The sequence below is a fragment of the Poeciliopsis prolifica genome, unplaced genomic scaffold (assembly GCF_027474105.1).
Source record: "Poeciliopsis prolifica strain line A6 unplaced genomic scaffold, Auburn_PproV2 SCAFFOLD021, whole genome shotgun sequence".
NCBI classification, from domain to species: Eukaryota; Metazoa; Chordata; class Actinopteri; order Cyprinodontiformes; family Poeciliidae; genus Poeciliopsis; species Poeciliopsis prolifica.
The window spans coordinates 1419917-1437872 of NW_026562396.1; the positions used below are offsets into that span (position 1 = coordinate 1419917).

At 44.0% G+C, this 17956-nt stretch overlaps 1 protein-coding gene across 5 annotated transcripts in view; it reads left to right on the top strand.

Annotated features, from left to right (window-relative positions):
- Nucleotides 1-17956, top strand: part of cbfa2t3 (CBFA2/RUNX1 partner transcriptional co-repressor 3) — a 41069-nt gene that overhangs the window by 13179 nt on the left and 9934 nt on the right. For 4 of the 5 annotated variants that reach the window (XM_055045203.1, XM_055045204.1, XM_055045205.1 and 1 more), the window contains exons 2-7: nucleotides 10284-10439; nucleotides 12598-12839; nucleotides 12968-13057; nucleotides 14376-14557; nucleotides 15850-16133; nucleotides 17260-17345. In XM_055045203.1, coding sequence (XP_054901178.1) covers nucleotides 10284-10439; nucleotides 12598-12839; nucleotides 12968-13057; nucleotides 14376-14557; nucleotides 15850-16133; nucleotides 17260-17345 — 1040 coding nt within the window. Of the gene's footprint in view, nucleotides 1-9918; nucleotides 10172-10283; nucleotides 10440-12597; nucleotides 12840-12967; nucleotides 13058-14375; nucleotides 14558-15849; nucleotides 16134-17259; nucleotides 17346-17956 lie in introns of those variants that run through there. The other variant, XM_055045207.1, reaches the window with a different exon arrangement.

Here is a 17956-nt window from a genome sequence, read left to right on the forward strand (position 1 = left end):
CACTGCACCGTCTCACCACCCGCCCCGCCGACTTCACGGTAGGAAGTGTGTTCAGTTCGGAGTCAGACTGAGGAAACAGCTGGGCTAATCGACAGTAGCACTGGACTCTGTTTTAATCAAGAGGACAGGTCAACAGTGAAAAAGGGAACTTCATATCACCACCCATAACTCGCAAAATGAATCCCTCCCTTCCCCTTTTGCCTCCGACTGAGAACTTTATCACAAGCGAGGGGGTAAACAAGCAAAAAAAAAAAAAAACTGGACATGGACCACTCCAAAGAAGTCCTCTTACTGGAAATCTTAGGAAGTGCTGCAAAGGCAGAGCATGCAGCCGCAGAGGAAGGCATGTCTGTCACGTTTGCTCTGTTTGTCTCCTTACATTATTTGAAAAATTAAAAATGCCGTTATCTCCTGGAAACAGATCCTGTGCCACACAGATGGTTCCGTCTCTTCAAATGGGAAGCTGAGCCACTGAGTGCCGTTGTGTTACCAGTTAGTCGCACAGACCTTAATCTCGGCTCCAGCCTTCCTTCCTCTCTCTCCACACACACACTGACACGCACACACACACACAAAAAGCACATTCAGACAAACTGAATCCTTTGACATAAATGTATTGTCCCTCTAAACGTTTTAACAGCTTACAGACACATGCACTGTGCTAAAGAGAGGTCACAGATTTTTTGAATGTGTCAAAGAGTGGCAGTCATTTTGATGAGCAAGTTATTACTAAAGTTACAACTTTAGAACCATTAAATGGGTTTGCTTATGGTCAGTTTCAATTAAATAAAACTGAGTTTTACTGGACTGGTCTCACTCACAGCTGGTATGCTTTACTGTATTTTCATCTTCAAACTCTAAACATCACAACAATGACCCAATATGAACTCTGAGCGTAGGCAAAAAATCAAACGGATGATAAAAGACCAAAATAACTTCCTCAGTACTTAAACTTTGAAATGTGTTTAATCATGTAGATCAGATTAATAGTTGTTTCCAATCTGACTTTGCCAGTTTTCGCTCCAGATTTTGCACACAGAGTAGGGCTGTGTGGAAACATTGTGGAACTGTAAACAAGAAAAGAATCAGAACATAGGGCTTAATCATAATTAGTGTTGCCACTGCAGTTTTTCCATTAGTGTCGGAACACCATGTTTTCCTGATATCATGGAGTAACATGTCGAGGCACAGAAAATATATACAGATATTACAGATTCATAACTGTCGTATGTTTTCTTTGTCATTCACCTTGAAATTAATTTAAGTCTTGAGACTTCCGTACAATTTCTAGATGATATTTTTATGCTCTTTGGATCTATATATTTATCAAATTTAAACAAAATTCACTAAAGATAAGTTTCCTCATTGTGGCAGGATGCTCAATGTGAACTTTCTGACCGTGACATAACAGTGGGCAATGTTAATTAGTCAATTATTTCATGTAATCGGCATGTTACTGGTACATCAGTTGTCCTCTGTCTTCCTCCAGCTCACTCTATTTTTTGGGAGTTTTTTAAATATTTTTTTGTGGCGGTAGCGGCGTCCTGTAGTCGGATTGTGTCCCTGAGGAATAGCTGGTATTTATTTTGGCAGCTTCCAGCATGAGCAGGCTGTAGGCTAAATGGAGAAACTGTCAAAGCTCCTCTCTAACCTGTCACTTAAATACACCCCGCCCCTCCTCTCTGCAGTCCACCATATTTTTTAGTGGCTTGTATGTGTGTGCGGAGGGGGAGAGGGGGGCTGTGAAAACTATGGGATCCTGTGTGATGATGCACAGTGCCCTACGAGCCAACGCCTGGCTAATGTCAGCCACTTTTGTTGGTGTGCCTGCAGGCCAAATGAAGAGGTATGAGAGAGCTGGCAGGCTGGGGAGCAGTTCAGGCTGCAGACAGTTTTGTCAGCGCTGACAGCTCCACAGTGACAGAGCAGACATTTAACACAGAATGAAATGAAATACAAGACATCAAGCTGGAGAATGACTAATCTCCTGTTTGTTTTCCTGTCTTAGCGGTTAGTGACAGCTCAGTGTCAGGTTTTACCGCCACACAAAGCGGTTCAACATGCAAAGAGTCGGGGGTCTGAAACGAGATGAAAAGATGCTGCGTTTGCTGTGATGCGTGTGTTGCCAGGGTCTAATCTGAGACTTCTGTGCTCCATAAATCAGCAGGCAGCGGCGGTGATGTAAGAACAAACAGAGCTGCTCTCTCTGCTGCAGCTGGCTAGAACGAGGGAGAGGAATAAAACGGAGGGAAAGCGAGAACAGGACAGCAGCTGTCAGGCCTCCATCGCACACCTGTCACACAGGAAGCCAGCATCGGCCACTGTTTCCTGGACACACCTCCTCAAACATCGGCCCTGGAAGGAATGGAGGGAGGACATCTGCTGCCAGGGAGAGACGCTGAAAAGATCAACACAGGCATGTTCTAAGGATGAAGGATAGGAGCCATATAACCCCGAGGAAAATGTTTCTCAAGCCGTCCTCGCTGTTTCATGTGTGCTCATGGATGCAGCTTGCACGGTTTGGAGGATGTTTGTGTTAGAAGCAGAGCTCTGTGACAGACGGGTCACTCTGTGGAGACTCCCCTCTAAACTCTCCCACAAATACAGTAAGCCCCCGTGCCCTAAAACTTTACAGTGGGACATTTCCCACGGTTGCGCCTCTCAGCCGCCCCTCCAGCCCCCACCTCCTGCCTCTCCTGTGACCAATACGAAGTAATCCAGATGTGGCTCACAGATGTAGCACAGCTCTCTTTGCTCAGTCTATCTGTCTCATCTATCGCCCACCATCCTTCCTCACTCAGCCCACAGCCGCGGCCTGCAGACCCCGCCGATGTGAACAGGATGTGATGTCACCCGGTGCTGCTGACGAAGCGCTCGCAGCTATTGTCTCCTGATTGTCTTCTCCTCCCAGCCTCCAGAATTGCACTGTTGTGGCTGCTGCCAGGAAAAAAAAGAGAAGAAACTCCTCTTTGTTTGTCAGGCTTGTCAGGCTGGGTCCTCAGGAGGCTCCCCTTACCCTATTCCCAGGCTGCCCTTCATGCTGCCTGTGTGCAATTAACAGAGTAATTAAAAGCCTGATGAGCTAATAGGCGTTGGCTCAGGCAGGTGTTTGGATGGGGGAGCTCGTTTGGTGGGAATGCGCTCATCACAAACATGCTTGGACAATTATGAAACAATATTTTTATGGTGCGTATGGATTAAAAGGTTCTTTGATAACTAGAAAAAGTTTCCAAGTTTCTTGTGGATTTAGCCTCCAAGGACCTTACGTCCCATTATTTTTTTAATTAAAATTATTTAAACGGTGGAATTTTGTTTACACGATTGAATGGAAATTGCAATCAGCAGTTCAGACTTTCCAAAACAGAAAAACAGAAGATTTAGGAAAAAGTTTACACTATAAAAAAGGATCTTTTGTTAAATTTTATAATTACTAAAATAAAAATGTCCTGATGGTATAATAGTTTTAAAATGTAATGTTGCATTTCAAATCTGAATATTATATTTTGTAACAGAATTTGTCTGAATGTTTTGATTCTGTCAATTATTAGTTGCTGTGTAGACATTACATGGCCCTCATAATTGTACTACATTTTAAACTGATGGAAATTTGATAACTTATCAAGAAGATGTATGTAAATTATCACACCAGTTTCACATTATAACTTGTTTGTATCTGTAGTGCATCACTTGTAAGAATAGGTTGTCAAGCCTTTTTTTTCAGTTTCACATTTATCAAAATTAATGGTAAAAAAAAGGCTTGCTGTCAAAATATTGAATGAAAATCGTTCAGCTTCTCTCTGGGTCGATTTCTGCTTCTTAAATCACTTTTACCTCACAAACCTCTACATCATTCAACAAGTTTCGCCACGTGGCCCAGAACCCAGACACATTCACACGACTGTCTCACACTCACTGTATGAGCACCGCTCTAGATGCATGTTTCTACTGATGGAGCTCATCTGAGAAGAAACGGAGAACAGAAAGTCTGATCAAATGTTAGTTTACGACAGCCTGAGGCTGAGCTCTCAACTGGCAAAATTAGACTCACAGCTGACAAGATTAAGAGGAGAGGATGTAAATGAGTGGGAACAAAGAGATTCTCCCCCCCCCCCATCATCCAGAGCAGAAGTTACAATTCTACTTTTCTCTTACGTCTGTCTGTCTCTCTGATCCCAGATGCAAACAAACTCACATAGTAATGTCCTCATGTGTGTGTTTCTGTCTTGTTTCCGCCCCCATACGTCTCCCCCTCCTCTCTCTGCCTGTCCCTACCCTCACCCCCTCCCCGCTCTGTGGCAGCTGTGCTGGTGATGGCTGTGCGCCCGTGGTGCAAGCTGGCTGTGGGGTCCCAGGTGGCCCGCATGACAGTTATTGATGTTCAGGTGTTCAGCTTCTCTCACACAGGGACCCTGGAGCCACACACACATACACCAACACACACACACACACACACCCAGAGATGCATTATGAACTAAAACACACACACGCAAGGATGCTCCCAAACGTAGTTCACATGCATACACAGAATACATGCTAGTAGTCATGTTCTTGCACTATTATGCAGTTAAACTGCATTTTCTGTATATCAGTGCCAGGGAAGTGTAAACAATACACTAACAAGTACAACTGAGACTTTGGGCTTGCAGCTGCAAACTTGTCTGGAGAGAATTACAGTTTTCAGTCTGATGTAAAAAAACAAAAACAAAAAAAAAACAAGCTTCATAAGAAAGCATTCAGGCCAGCTTGCAGTATGGAAGCTTATGGGGAATTTTCTGTGCACACACATGTGATGGAGTAGCCAGTGTCGGTACCAGTGCCCTGCGCACTCCTAACAAAGTCCAGATGTGTCTGGCTAGTTGAGGAGTTGTTCTTGGCACGGCTTGCCTCGGCCAAATGTCACAAATACTTTCCTTTATTTAGGAATGGCTCCGGGTTTAGTGGCTGGAGAAAAAAAAAAAAAAAAAGAAGGCGAGGATAGATGGATGGTTGAAGTGAGAGAGGGAAAGAGCGATGGGAGGAGAGGTAGATGAAAAGGGCCTAATAAATGATTAGCAACGTAGGACAGGAGAGCAAAGAGGAGGTGCAGGGGGGGAGCAAGAGAAAACATGAAGAGGGACAGAAGACAGGGAGGGAGGGAGAGAGAAACAGCTCCAGTCTAGCATCTGGATTTTATTAGCAGCCGTTGGGAAAATCTGAAAAGGAAGTTTTTTCTCCGTGAGCACGTCGGCAGCAGTGATATGCTGCACATAACCACTTCACTGCCGACAAGAGGAGCCAGGCCCTCCCAAAGGAGAACAGATGGTCGCTAGAACTTCAATACAATTACATCAACAGCTCTCGCAGATATAAGCTCGGTATGACAGAATCCCTGCAGCTTGGTGAGACAGAAATACAACTCCTCTAACCTTAGCACCTCTGGCCCCGGATAAATTGCCTTTGATTCATCATTCCCTCCCCGCTTGTCCTCAAGGTAGTCCAGCTTTTCTTGCCAGTTTAACCAATAAAAGAAGATCTGGATACTTTTGACTTGAAAAAGCTGGTGACCTCTCGGTGATTTGATTGCTGTAATCTGATCAAAGACAGGATGGGTTTTTTTCTGTGCTTAGTGGGAAGAACAGATGACCCCCCCCCCCCCACACACACACACACACACACACACACACACACACAACCCTGCAACCCCAGTCCTCCCATTCCCCAGCTTTGTTTTGTGCTCAACGTGTTTGTTCAGCCGGCTCTGTGTACTGTCACAGCGATTCTTAAGTAACACGGGAAAATGTCTGTGTTTGTGTCCTCAACAAAAGCACGAGCATTTTGTAGACTTGTAAGGTTTTTTTTATGTATGTTTTATGAGAAAAAAAAATTGATTTTCCACCACAGGAACAGCCTGTTTTAGAGAGTGGAGTGAAGTAGCTGAAATGCATTAACTTACACAGACAAACATCTAAAAGTACTGGTGCAAGTACTGGTCTGTCTCCCACCCTGTTATTAGTGAGGGCTGTAAAGACTCCGAACTCCAAATCAGCACAAGAGCCAGAGTCTGCGATCTTGCTGCAAGAATGGCTTCCTGTGCAGACATATGAAAGGATATAAACACATTCCCAACTCACCTGTGATAGAATCCAAACGCTGTCAGATAGCAGGCATGTTTTAAAACACAAAACTCATTGGCAGATGTAGAAACCATGCTTGTTTTTGCTCTTTGTAGCTGTCAGAGGGTGTTTTGGTTCTGGGCTAACTGTATTGTTTTTTTTCCTAAAAATGTCATTTTCTGCCTGTAAGAAAAAGTGGGTGGTTCTGCACCCATAAGTCTCATGTCCAAGGGACAGAGCTACAATCCCAAAATGTTTTGATATAAAGACCTTGGGGGGGATGGAGGGTGGGTAGGAGGGGGGCTTATTCTCTGTTTGTGTGGACTCCACAGCGGCCTGATAGGGAACAGATGTGGAAAGGCAGGCGGCTGGGCAGCCAGCCAGAGCAGCTGGGAGAAATTAAAAACAACAGCATTCCTGGAGACTGGGGGAATTACAGTGGGAGGGCAGGAGCAAGAGACAGAGAGAGAGAGAGAGAGCGAGGGGGGAGTTTTAGGCCTATGTGGTCACCGACGGAGTCTCTGTGGAGTACAAGAGACTGAATAGGCGAGGGGGGTTTAAGGGAACTGTTCTGCAGCGGTTAGCCAGAGCTAATAAGCTGCAGCTGTATTTTCAGTGGAAATGCATATGGGCATGCACACATATACATTGCATAGAGTCTCCACACAAAATGAGATGTAAAATCCATCCTCAGAAGGGCAGCCTTAATGTAAAATGATTTGTACACACATGTTTATCTTGGTGGCATTCCAGTGAGAGCTTGTGTCTAAAACTTTAATGAGATTCCAGAAGGACTTCAGAAAGTTTGAAGAACCCACCGAACTGCACGCATCCAGTTGTTCGGCGTGCTCTCTGCGGTTTAGTGCCTCTTGCAGTGAATTGTTTTTCATCTCGTTTCATCATGGCACAAGGGGAGAGAAGAAGACACAGAACATTTTTAGAACGCAGACTGCAGACTGCAGACTGCAGACTGCTTCTTTGGTGAGCAATCATTTAGCCCCGATTACGTCAAACCGTACAGACATACAGCTGTTCTCAGAGTCTGAGAAACACAGACAAACAAGCACAGGCAGCAGCAGCAGCAAGGTAGGTAATGATTGTACCACGCTGGTTTATTTTCAGCCTAATATGCAGGAGTATTTAGGACAGATGGCAGTAGAATTGAGTGGATCTATTTTCGCCTGCATTGGTTTCAAAGTGGCTCCTTTCAGACGTACGTGTTCGAAAAGCTACACCTGAACCCCCAAAACAGGTCAACTTCTGCAGGTGACTCGCTTCTCCTCTTTTTGGTACACGGCTTTTGTTCTTCAGCACAAAGCACGGTGGAATCACAGGTGGTCACAGATGGGGCTTCAGACCGAGCAGACTTCCTAATGTATTAAAAGTAAAATCCAGAGCATGATGTGCATGTGTGTCCTGTCTCTGGAGCCGGTCAGATTAAACAGCTGTCCATAATCCCGCGGTGGGGCAGACAGACAGGATGGTCCCCTTATCCTTTCCTTTCCTATTTCTTTTCCTTTCCTTTCTCCTCATCATTTGTTCATCAAGTTTAACTGTATGTATTCAAACTAACAAACATGGGCGCAGGTATCACAACCTGACTTCGTAAACGCAACAAAACCACTAAAGGTGTGACAAATCGACCATCTTGGAAGTCTGCTTTTGCATGTAACCCTGTATTGAAGAATGGTCGCATCTATTAATGGCAGCTGCCCCCCCATTCCTCCCCACGCACCCTCTGCCCCGGCGGCCTCTGTTTTGCGTGTTTATGTTGAGAGCGTCTGGCATGGGCCAAACGGCCGAGCACCCCTCGTGTTCTTGGGGATCACTGTGTCAGTGGCCCTCGTACAACATACTCCAGTGTGGCGCTCTTTAAATACAGACACCAGCTGTTGAATGCTGCTACGCGAGCTCTCAGAAATAGGCTTACTGCGAGCTGAGCCCAACCGACACGGTGGCGGTGGTGGGGTGGTGGGAGGGGGGTGGTGTTTTAGAGAAACACATGAAATGAAAAACAAATTATGCGATGGCGATTTAATGGTAGCGGATACATTCATACAGGAACATGTACACGCAGGATTTAAACAGCATAAAGGTCAGGACTCTTTAGGTCATTTACCTCAACGGTATTGATGCCGGGTTTAGGCTCTTCTTTTATTTGCAGAGGTTCAAGAGATTATCTCTGAAGCCACAAAGAGGACAGTGATGACAGATGCTTCCATTTATATGATGTTTTCGAATGTGTGTTGTGACATTTTGAAAATATTAAAGGAAAATATTTTTTTTTTCTCCTGTGGTACAGAAGGCAGCGAGAAAATGATCAACCATCTGTTAGTGTTGTCCTGAGTTTCAGGTTTTAAATTTTCAGGCGTGCATGTCTATCTCCAGAAAGTGAAGAAATTAAGTATGGAACATGAATCAAATGCTTATACACACTACACAAGGCAATGTCGTCAATGACACAAAATAAAGAAAACAATGAGGGAATTGAGTGTATGTAAACAGTTTGGCTTGGTTTACTGATATGTGCCATTGATTAGTTTTCCTGCAATATCCTCTCATATTTCTGTTTTTAATCCTCCACGAATAACAAATTGAGAAACATACCAGGAGTCATAACAAATGAGAAATAAAATGCTTTATTCTTCTAAAGCTTACAAATGCTTTATAAATCAGATTCTGTATATGCAAACAATAATTTTTTTTTGTTTTGACAACATAAATTTTAGTAAGGTTTTTTACTAATTCTAATTTATTTACTAATGTACGTATAAAACTTTTTGTTGATCATATTGTTAGCTTCTCAGTAACAAATTGCGAGTTTTCCATAATTTTTTCACATGGTGGACATTTAAAATGATGTTAAAAACAGATGTTCATAATGCATGTCCAGAAGAAGGAAGAAAAGAGAATATTTGACTTCATTTGCACTATTTTGACAGATAACGCCTTACCACTGAGACAAAAACAAAAAAAAGTACAAATTGCATTTAAAATTTATGCATTCGCTCACAGTGTCTCAGCAGAAGAATCATCAAATGGCCCATTAAGTCTACTCTGTGCTCACATCTGTTTTTATAAGTTAGAATAATGACTTCCCTGCACACGTTTTTATGATACATGTTTATATTCATTTAGTAAATATATGCAGCATTTATTGTGAGCAAACCACCCATGTATTTCCTGATCCATCCGGTGCATAATTAAAAATGCACTTTATTCCATTGGTTTTTCTGTATACAGAGCAGAGTCATAACCTGCTTTCCATCCTTCTCAAGGGGCTGAAAAAGTCATCACACTCTGTGCTCAGGTTTGCAATGCAGGAAGATCTGGTTCCAGCAGCTGCACCGACAGGTGGACACAAACATCAAGACGAGTCCATAGATAGATGCAGATTGAGTTTAAGTTCATACATGCTGTGTTGTGTTTGACAGTGATTTTCTACAAACTGCATAGAATCATACCCAATCCAGGAGTCTGAAAAGCGATGGTGGCTGCAGCGGGGCCACCTTGCGTTGCATTTTCTCCGCTGTCGGAGCGGAGAAAATGTCGCCCGCCTTCACGCTGCAGAGCTTGGCCTTGCCTTGTTTGGTCCTGGCAGCATGTCTGGCAGGAGACAGAGTAGCCTCTGGTAGCAAGACAGAACTCTGCTGAAAGCCAGTCTCAGTGATGGACAGCAGCAGATCCAGCTGCACTTGTCACTGGCTGTCAAGCCGGCTGTCTAGGCATGGGAACGAGAAGGGACAGGCGGTGTGTGTGTGTGTGTGTCTGGGGGTTGGAGGTTACAGTGGGGTACTTGAGGGGTGGGGTGCACTGATTGGGATGTCATTGCTACATGGATTGTGTATGTGTGAAGGAGAGAGCGTGAAGGAAGGGGGGCAGCGAGGACCGCTGATCTCAGTTAGCAGCAGCTGAGAGGGAGAGCAGGTGTTACTGTGGGTCTCTCAGGCCCCATGAATCTCCAACAAGAAAGACAATACAAGTTTGGATCCATTTCCACTCTCCACATTGATCTCCTTTAGCTCTTTGCATGAGGCTTTTTGGTTTAAGGAAACAATCGATGGCTCGCAGGTGAAAATGTCAGTGCTCTCCTCTTTAACCAGCTGTCTCCTCCCAGCACAGATTCTGGTTTTATAAAACCGGAGCTCCATTTTTAACCTGTTTATATGTTTTTCTTCTTCCATGTGGCAGGTAGCAGAGTGCAGAAGGCTGGAACAATGCCAGATTCACCTGCGGATGTGAAAACCCAGCCCAGATCCACCCCACCTACCATGCCTCCTCCACCCCCGGCTGTGAGTCAAGCAACAAGTCGCAACGTCTCATTCACACCGGCCACCAGTAAATCAAGTAAGACTCCCTTGTGTGCAACGATGTGTAGTTGTTACAACAAATCGTAACCAGTGATCCATCCTTGTTGTGCTGTAAATTATTTGGCTGAATGATGCTTAATCCAGAGTTACTTTATGTTCTGTTAGATGGATGTTTTCTTGAAAAGTCAGTCGGTCTTTAAAAACAGAGACAGGTGATATATCAGAGACCAGGCAGCTCACTGGGGATGAGACATCAAACCCTATGCAAGTAGAACTGACAATAATTTAAAAAGTATGTTTCCCAGAGTACATTTTGGAAAAGATATTGAGACCAAAAACATGAAATCAACATTTTACACAATGTTATAAATAGCAGTTTTAAACTTTCGGTCCTGCTTTGAGGTGTTTGCATGGCTCTCTTGTCATTGTTGCTTCTGCTTATTTGTACTTATTCAGTTTGTTTTATCAGTTTCTACCAAATTATTTTGGGAATGAAAAGGAAGTAATATTCAGTTGAGATTTCATCCAAGCATCATATCGTACCACCAAACCTGTCTGGGCTCTTTCGCATGTAGTTTTCTAAAATCTGCTTATTATATACTGTAAGATAGATGTGGTCCTATGAGTCCAATATTCCAATTGCACAAGAGGCTACATTGATTTGATATGGATCAAATTATGTCATGCTGCATGAAAGCCATTTGCTTCAAATAAAACAACCAGTAATGTAAGTGGTGTGTTTCAAATATTTCCCAAATTATTGCACAAAAAAAAAGAAAAAGTAGATATATTTAGGAAAATACTACAACACATTTCTACAATGTTTACCCTGTTTTATTTTGCTTGCTGTATTTTACACACCATACCAACCATTTGAATCAGATTATAAAACAAATCAGTCAGTGACACTAAACATGTTAAGTTTCTGTCATCATGTACAATCAACTCTACTCCTATTCCTTTTACCTAGTTTGATGGCTGTGCCTCTGCATTGAGTGAAAGGAATCCAAAATATTTGTTCCTTCCCAGTTCTAGTGAGCAAGTGTTTTGGTCACTTGTGTGTCAGGTGTGTCTCTTATGGCATTTGTCTGTCTTTTGGTGGAAATAATGCCCTTGCTGGTGGGACAAGTGTCTTTTGGTGTGCATTGTTTATCAACCGGTCAGGCGGCGGTTTGGTACGAGGGACATCAGGCGTTCTTTCTTCCCTATATAGCATCGTCAGGCCGTGTTGTTTCACCTGTTGCTGCTGGCGGTCAGCAGCATGGCTCTCTCCTTACGACTCTTCCTCATCTAAAACCAGAACACAAGTGCTGGGATCACATGGGTTAGTCCATATGTGTTCAGGCCTTCGACTCATGGATTAGAGCAACAAGCATGCCTGAGAAGAACCACAAGAACGGGGAACAGCTGCAGGTTAAAGACTCTGCTTCTTCCAGAACAAGGACCAGGTGAAGAGGTGCATTTCAAAGAGATGCTGCAGCAGAAATGAAATGATGCTGCTGTTGTGAAATGAGTCATGGTTCAATCCAAGTTGCATGAGATTTCATGGAAAAAAAAATCAACAAGCATGCGACATATAATCATCAAATAATCCGATACGCATATAAACGCACATAGAAGTCGTGACAGATTGAATATCAGCGTTTGAGGGGAAGAGGTCAGGCTTACTCTCAGGGTATTTACGAGTTTGTTTGGGCTTGCATTAAGAGGTGAACGTGTGTGATCATATATGTGTACGAATGCTGTGTGACTATTCTGAACCCCAAAGCTGCAAATCTACTTTCAGCTGGTGGACATGTGCAGGACCTGATTTAGCAACACACCTGCTACTGGAATAAAAGTAACACAGTCCACGGGACTATTTTTGGCACCTCTTTAACAAGTTCCTCTTATAGTTGCGCCCTACTGAGTGAGTGAAGAGCAGGATGGACTACAGGCTAATACAGGAGCCGATGGAAAGGCTGGAAGGGGTCAAATGGTAGCACTTGTAAGACAGCTGAAGTTCCTGCAAACACACATGCAGCATGAGGAAAGGTAGTAGAAAGTTGCATCCCTGTGGTTGTTTTAAGCATCAAGTGTCATGCGGCCATGTATAAGACTGATTTAATTACTACAGCTGTCATCACATCTATCAGACTCCCAACAGAGGCAACTCCAATTCACCCCATGTGTGTGTGTGGTTTTTTTTTTTGCAGTGCTGAACGGGAGCAGCCACTCTCCTACCTCGCTAAATGGTGCTCCTTCGACTCCCAATGGCTTCAGTAATGGGCCGGCGATGTCCTCGACGGCCTCCCTGTCCAACCAACAGCTTCCGCCGGCTTGTGGTGCCCGACAACTCTGCAAACTAAAGCGCTTCCTGACCACGCTGCAGCAGTTCGGCAACGACATATCCCCCGAGATTGGGGAGAGAGTGCGCAGCCTTGTGTTAGGACTGGTGGTAGGTTATGTAAACATCTGTTCATTGCAGCCCAATGTTCCTTTATTGCTTTGATTATGATGTCAGTGATTGTGCTGTGAAAAATTTTAAACTGAGGTTAATGTTTTTATCACTTCTGCTTTAAACAGAACTCCACTCTCACCATTGAAGAGTTTCACTCCAAACTTCACGAGGCCACTAACTTCCCACTGAGGCCTTTTGTCATTCCTTTCTTAAAGGTAAAAAAAAAATGATTAGTCAAGTGTTAAACATAAGTTCTGATTTAATGAAGGTATGAAAGCATACCTCTCATACCTGAAAGAAGCCAAGTGAAATCAGAAACAACTAAAACAGCAGGAGCACATTTTTCAGTCAGTATTGATGAGGAGCTCCACATCTTTTTCTTGCATTTCAATCAAATTTCATTCTGAATATGTTTGCACTTCATCATTTTCAGTAGTTGTTTACCTTTTTACTGTTTTCTCAATGAGGCATTAGTTGTCATTGCAGCTGACATGCCATATTTTTAGCATGTTGCCATTTTTGATACACGCAATTTGATCTACTCTGCATGAAATAATCTAAGGAGATGAAAGATGATGGATGAGGCAGCAAAACTCAACAAAACATTTTTTTTTTTACTTTTACTATCGTAACTTCACCATCGTCTTATCTGGCCTTTGGCATGTTAATTTATTTTTATATATATATATATATATATATATATATATATATATATATATATATATATATATATATATATATATATATATATATATATATATGTGTGTGTGTGTGTGTGTGTGTGTGTGTGTGTGTGTGTGTGTGTGTGTGTGTGTGTGTGTGTGTGTGTGTGTAAGAAATAGGTCCCTTTGCGAAAAGAATTATGGCTTTTCACTCACTGCAGAGATGGCCCCAAGCAGAACTTAATTTGAGGATCCACCTCCAACAAAGCCCACCAGCCGGGCATCGTAAATTAAACTCTGGCCTAATTAAAACCTATATGTAAGCAGTGAATCTATATCAGGAATCCATCACTTATAACCATCACTGGTAGGATGTAAATACATCTTCAAAAAAAAAGGTGTGAAAGTGTGTGTGAAAGTGTTGGACCTCCTGCCGTGCGATGATCCTTCACATCTGGGATATCGCAGCGATGGCTGTGTTATATCAAGACGACAGGTCTGAGAGAACTGTTTGACAGCGCTGTTACACACACGTTCACACATAACCCCCCACACACAGACACAACACACACAACAGCACAACCAGAAGAGAGCGAGGCACATGGTGGAGGAATGTGTCAGGGTACCTGTCTTATCTCATCCTGTCTCTTCATCTATCACTCTCTCTCTTTTTACTCCCTCCTTAGCTTAAATCTGGCATCAACCTCCTCCCTGACCCCATAAACCTAATGTTCTACCAAAGGTTTTAGTTTCTCTTCTTGTCCACTTAACTCTTCTCTAAAGGTTATTTGATAAAATTTACTATATCTTTCCTGCAACTTCCAACTTGTCTAAGTAGATATGCCTGTCTTTCCTTTTTTAATCACTAAAGGCAAACCTGCCCCTGCTGCAGAGAGAATTGCTCCACTGTGCCAGACTGGCCAAACAGACTCCAGCCCAGTATCTAGCACAGCACGAGCAGCTCCTCCTGGACGCCAATGCTAGCTCGCCTCTCGACTCCTCTGAGATCATGCTGGAGATGAACGAGCACGGCAAGAGAAGGACTCCTGACAGGTGAGACATTAGGGGCCTGAATGCGCCATCTTAGCAAATTAGTGTTTTTGTCTAAATACCAAGCGGGAGGAAATGATAAATCCTCTGAGCAAGAGGCAGAAGTCTGGACAGTCGTAATGCCAGCCTGACTTTGCCAGCTGTCTGGGGAGGAGGAGGATAAATACAGAGTACGGAAAGAGGCAAAATAGAGAGAGAGCTCTGAGAAGCAGGAAGCAAATAAGACAGTTGTGTTAAACTCAATAAAACACAAACAAAACCGACTCAGGACTGCCCTCCTTTTCTGGTCACTGTTTTTACCCCTCTGCCTGATCTGTTATTCCCCAGCAGACGTCCATATGTCAAAGATGTGTCCAGATGGTGACGTGCTGCGCGAGGGTGTTGGGAAGTCAGTGGCTGGCGGTTTTGGATAGACCAGAACAAGGGGTTGAAAGCTGGATGTGCAATCCCGCTGTAATCTGCACACCTCCGCCTCCCGACCTCTGGCTTACATACAGCGCGCAGAGAGGAGGGGGAGGAAGGGCACGAAGCCAACGTTTTCCAGCTGTTCCTCTCATTTGTTAGCAACCGTGGCCAAACACATGCACAAGCAGTGCGCGTATGTGCACGAAACGTCATCTGTGTCTGCATGTGTGCAGCCGCAATGCATTTATTCACTTTTTATCCCCATGATTGTAAAGAATGGTTTTCATCATCCGAATGCCCGGCTATCACCATTCCAGCTAAACAGATTAATATCAACGTTCACATTTAAACCGACCAGATGGCAAAAAACCACACACTCCTTTCAAGCATACAGACGAATACAAGTCTGACCAAACATCTGTCAGATACACAGCTTTCAACCCCCACAGCCCCTTAAGCCTGAGTACAGGGTGGGGGCGAGGGACACTTGCAGTCAACGAGTAGGCAGAGGGATATTCAGATTAAGAGCATGGGATGCAGGGTGTACAGTTGGACTTGGTTCTGTTAGATACATATGGTGTACAGCTGTCCTGAAAGCTTTAGCGAAGCTGTGCTGTACTGTAACTGAACAACAAGCAGCTCTATATGTGTGTGTGGGTGAGACAGTGTGCTGGTGGACACAATATGAGAGTTGTTGGATTTAAAAGAAAACATGTTTGTTTTCCTTGTTTGAGCTTCTCCAACAGAAAATTTTTATCTACTCGAGGCTGTAATCTGTGACACACATTTACTGCTTTTATTTTTGTCTTTTCACTCAAAGTGAACTTCATACATTCTGGAAGTTTTCTGTGAAAAATAATGAAGTAAAGTTCCACTTTGTGTGTGTTTAGGACCAAAGACAGCTCCGACAGAGATGGCTTGCACCCGGAGCACCTGGCAAAGAGGCCCTGCACTATCAGCCCCAGCCAACGCTTCAGTCCCAGCACGGGGCTCCCAGCTCACCCGCCTCCTAACGGCCTACCAACGCACCCACCCAACGGTCTGCCCCATCCGCCCAACCCCCAAGTGGGACCCCAACACTACCGCCTAGAAGACATGGCCCTGGCACACCAGTACAGGGATGCGTTCAGACACAGCGAACACAGAGACTCTCGAGACAGACACCGGCAGACAGGTAGGACATTCATATGGCTCCATGGAGTTTCTGGTTCCCATTTAGGTGGTGGAGACAGAAGGAGCTTGTGTTAACACTGGTAGAGTTTGGGACTAGGACAAAGGCCAGTTGTCAGGCAAGTGGAATAAACTTTGTGGTGGTGGGTCTATATAAAGGACCCAAGCCATACATGCCCTTTTATGCTGATCATCTGCTTTTCTAATAGGGAAAGCGAGTATAACGTTAAAGCAAAATCAGCCAGAACCAAAACACAGCCAAAACAAGTGTACGGTTCACCAAACGTTTTATTACAAAAATGATGGTGTCTAAGGGGCTCCACAGGGTGTGGTCACACTAGTAGGTCAGGAATGGGGGGATCCACAGGGATTGGGAATTCAGCCTGGGGAGGATTGGGTGAATGAACAGTGGGAAGCCTTGGGGAGTCAGAGGATAAACAGACGACAAGGACAAAATCCACCAACCAGAGGCTGAGTCGATCCAGGGTCATGCACTGGAGGGTCTCAGGCAATGAAAATCCAGTTATCAGAAGATTGGAGCCAGGGTCAGAGACAGGCAGGGTTCAGCAACAAGACAGCATCAGAACTCTTTCTGCAGCAGAAGGACTATGCAAAAATCTGTGGTCATACAACAGGCAGGATCAGAAAACCAGACAACTCTTCACAACATGAAACAAGGCATGACGTAACTGGAGCAACAGACGATCTCGCACTGAGCTGGTGACGGGGCAGCTGTTCAAATAGGGAACAACGCAGTGCAGGTGAAGGTAATGAGTAATCAGCACAGTCAAGGTGGAGCAGAAGGGCTGAAATCATGACAGAATCATTCTTTTTTACATCATTTTACTACTTAGTCATTAGACTGGAGTTACAACCATGAGTGGTTCTTTATAAATAAAAAGAAAAAATGTTAAAAAGCAAACATTTGTCTAGAAAGTGTAAGTCATTATAAGTTTCACCAAGTAAATTAATAAATTGATGTTGTATTCATATTGAAATTGAATTGCTTTTGAATTGCCTTATTAAAATAAAATATCTTGTTAATGCAGCTGTAGTTAGGAGTTATGAACAGTCACTATTGTGTGAAGCCATAATTGCACAGCAAGTATAAAGGAGATGTTCTGTTGCAGCGGTGCATGGAGCTCGCCAAGAGGAGGTGATCGATCACCGTCTCACAGACCGAGAATGGGCAGAAGAATGGAAACATCTCGATAATGTATGTATTAGCCTTCTTACTCCCAACCAAGCTCTTTCCTTCACTGACAATAAATGGGTAGGGAAACCACAACAGTCAGCAAGCGATTAAAGTTAGCATTAAAGCAATCTAAGTATGGCGAGCGGATGACATCAACAGGAACTCTCGACAGACAGAGCAGCCGTCGTCCCACCTGAGTTAGCAGCTGACAGAGGTCTGCGTCAGTGCGGCAAATTGACAATTGGTGGATACCTTCCAGGATTCCTAGCACCAAACTCCACAAATAGAAGGCGGTGCACATTAGAAACCCAGACACATACTCCGTTAGTTAGAAGCAGGACCCCAGATGGAGCTGAGGACCCAGCAGAGAGCAGCTCCAGCTGGGTAGAGCAGCTGAGACGAGAGCTGCAGTCATGGAGGGAACCGGCCAGGCCTGGACCCCTGCCAAATTAGAAACACTTCACTGAAATAAATATAGGCAACTCAGAGGGGAGGGGGCTGAGACAGAGAGAGGAGGGGGGCAGAATGGGAATAATGAGATGGATTGAATGTCAACTATGCTAAATCTATTTAGCAGATCTTGCTGAGCCTGAAAAGACAGGGCACTTTGAAAAAAAAAAAAGAGTGACACA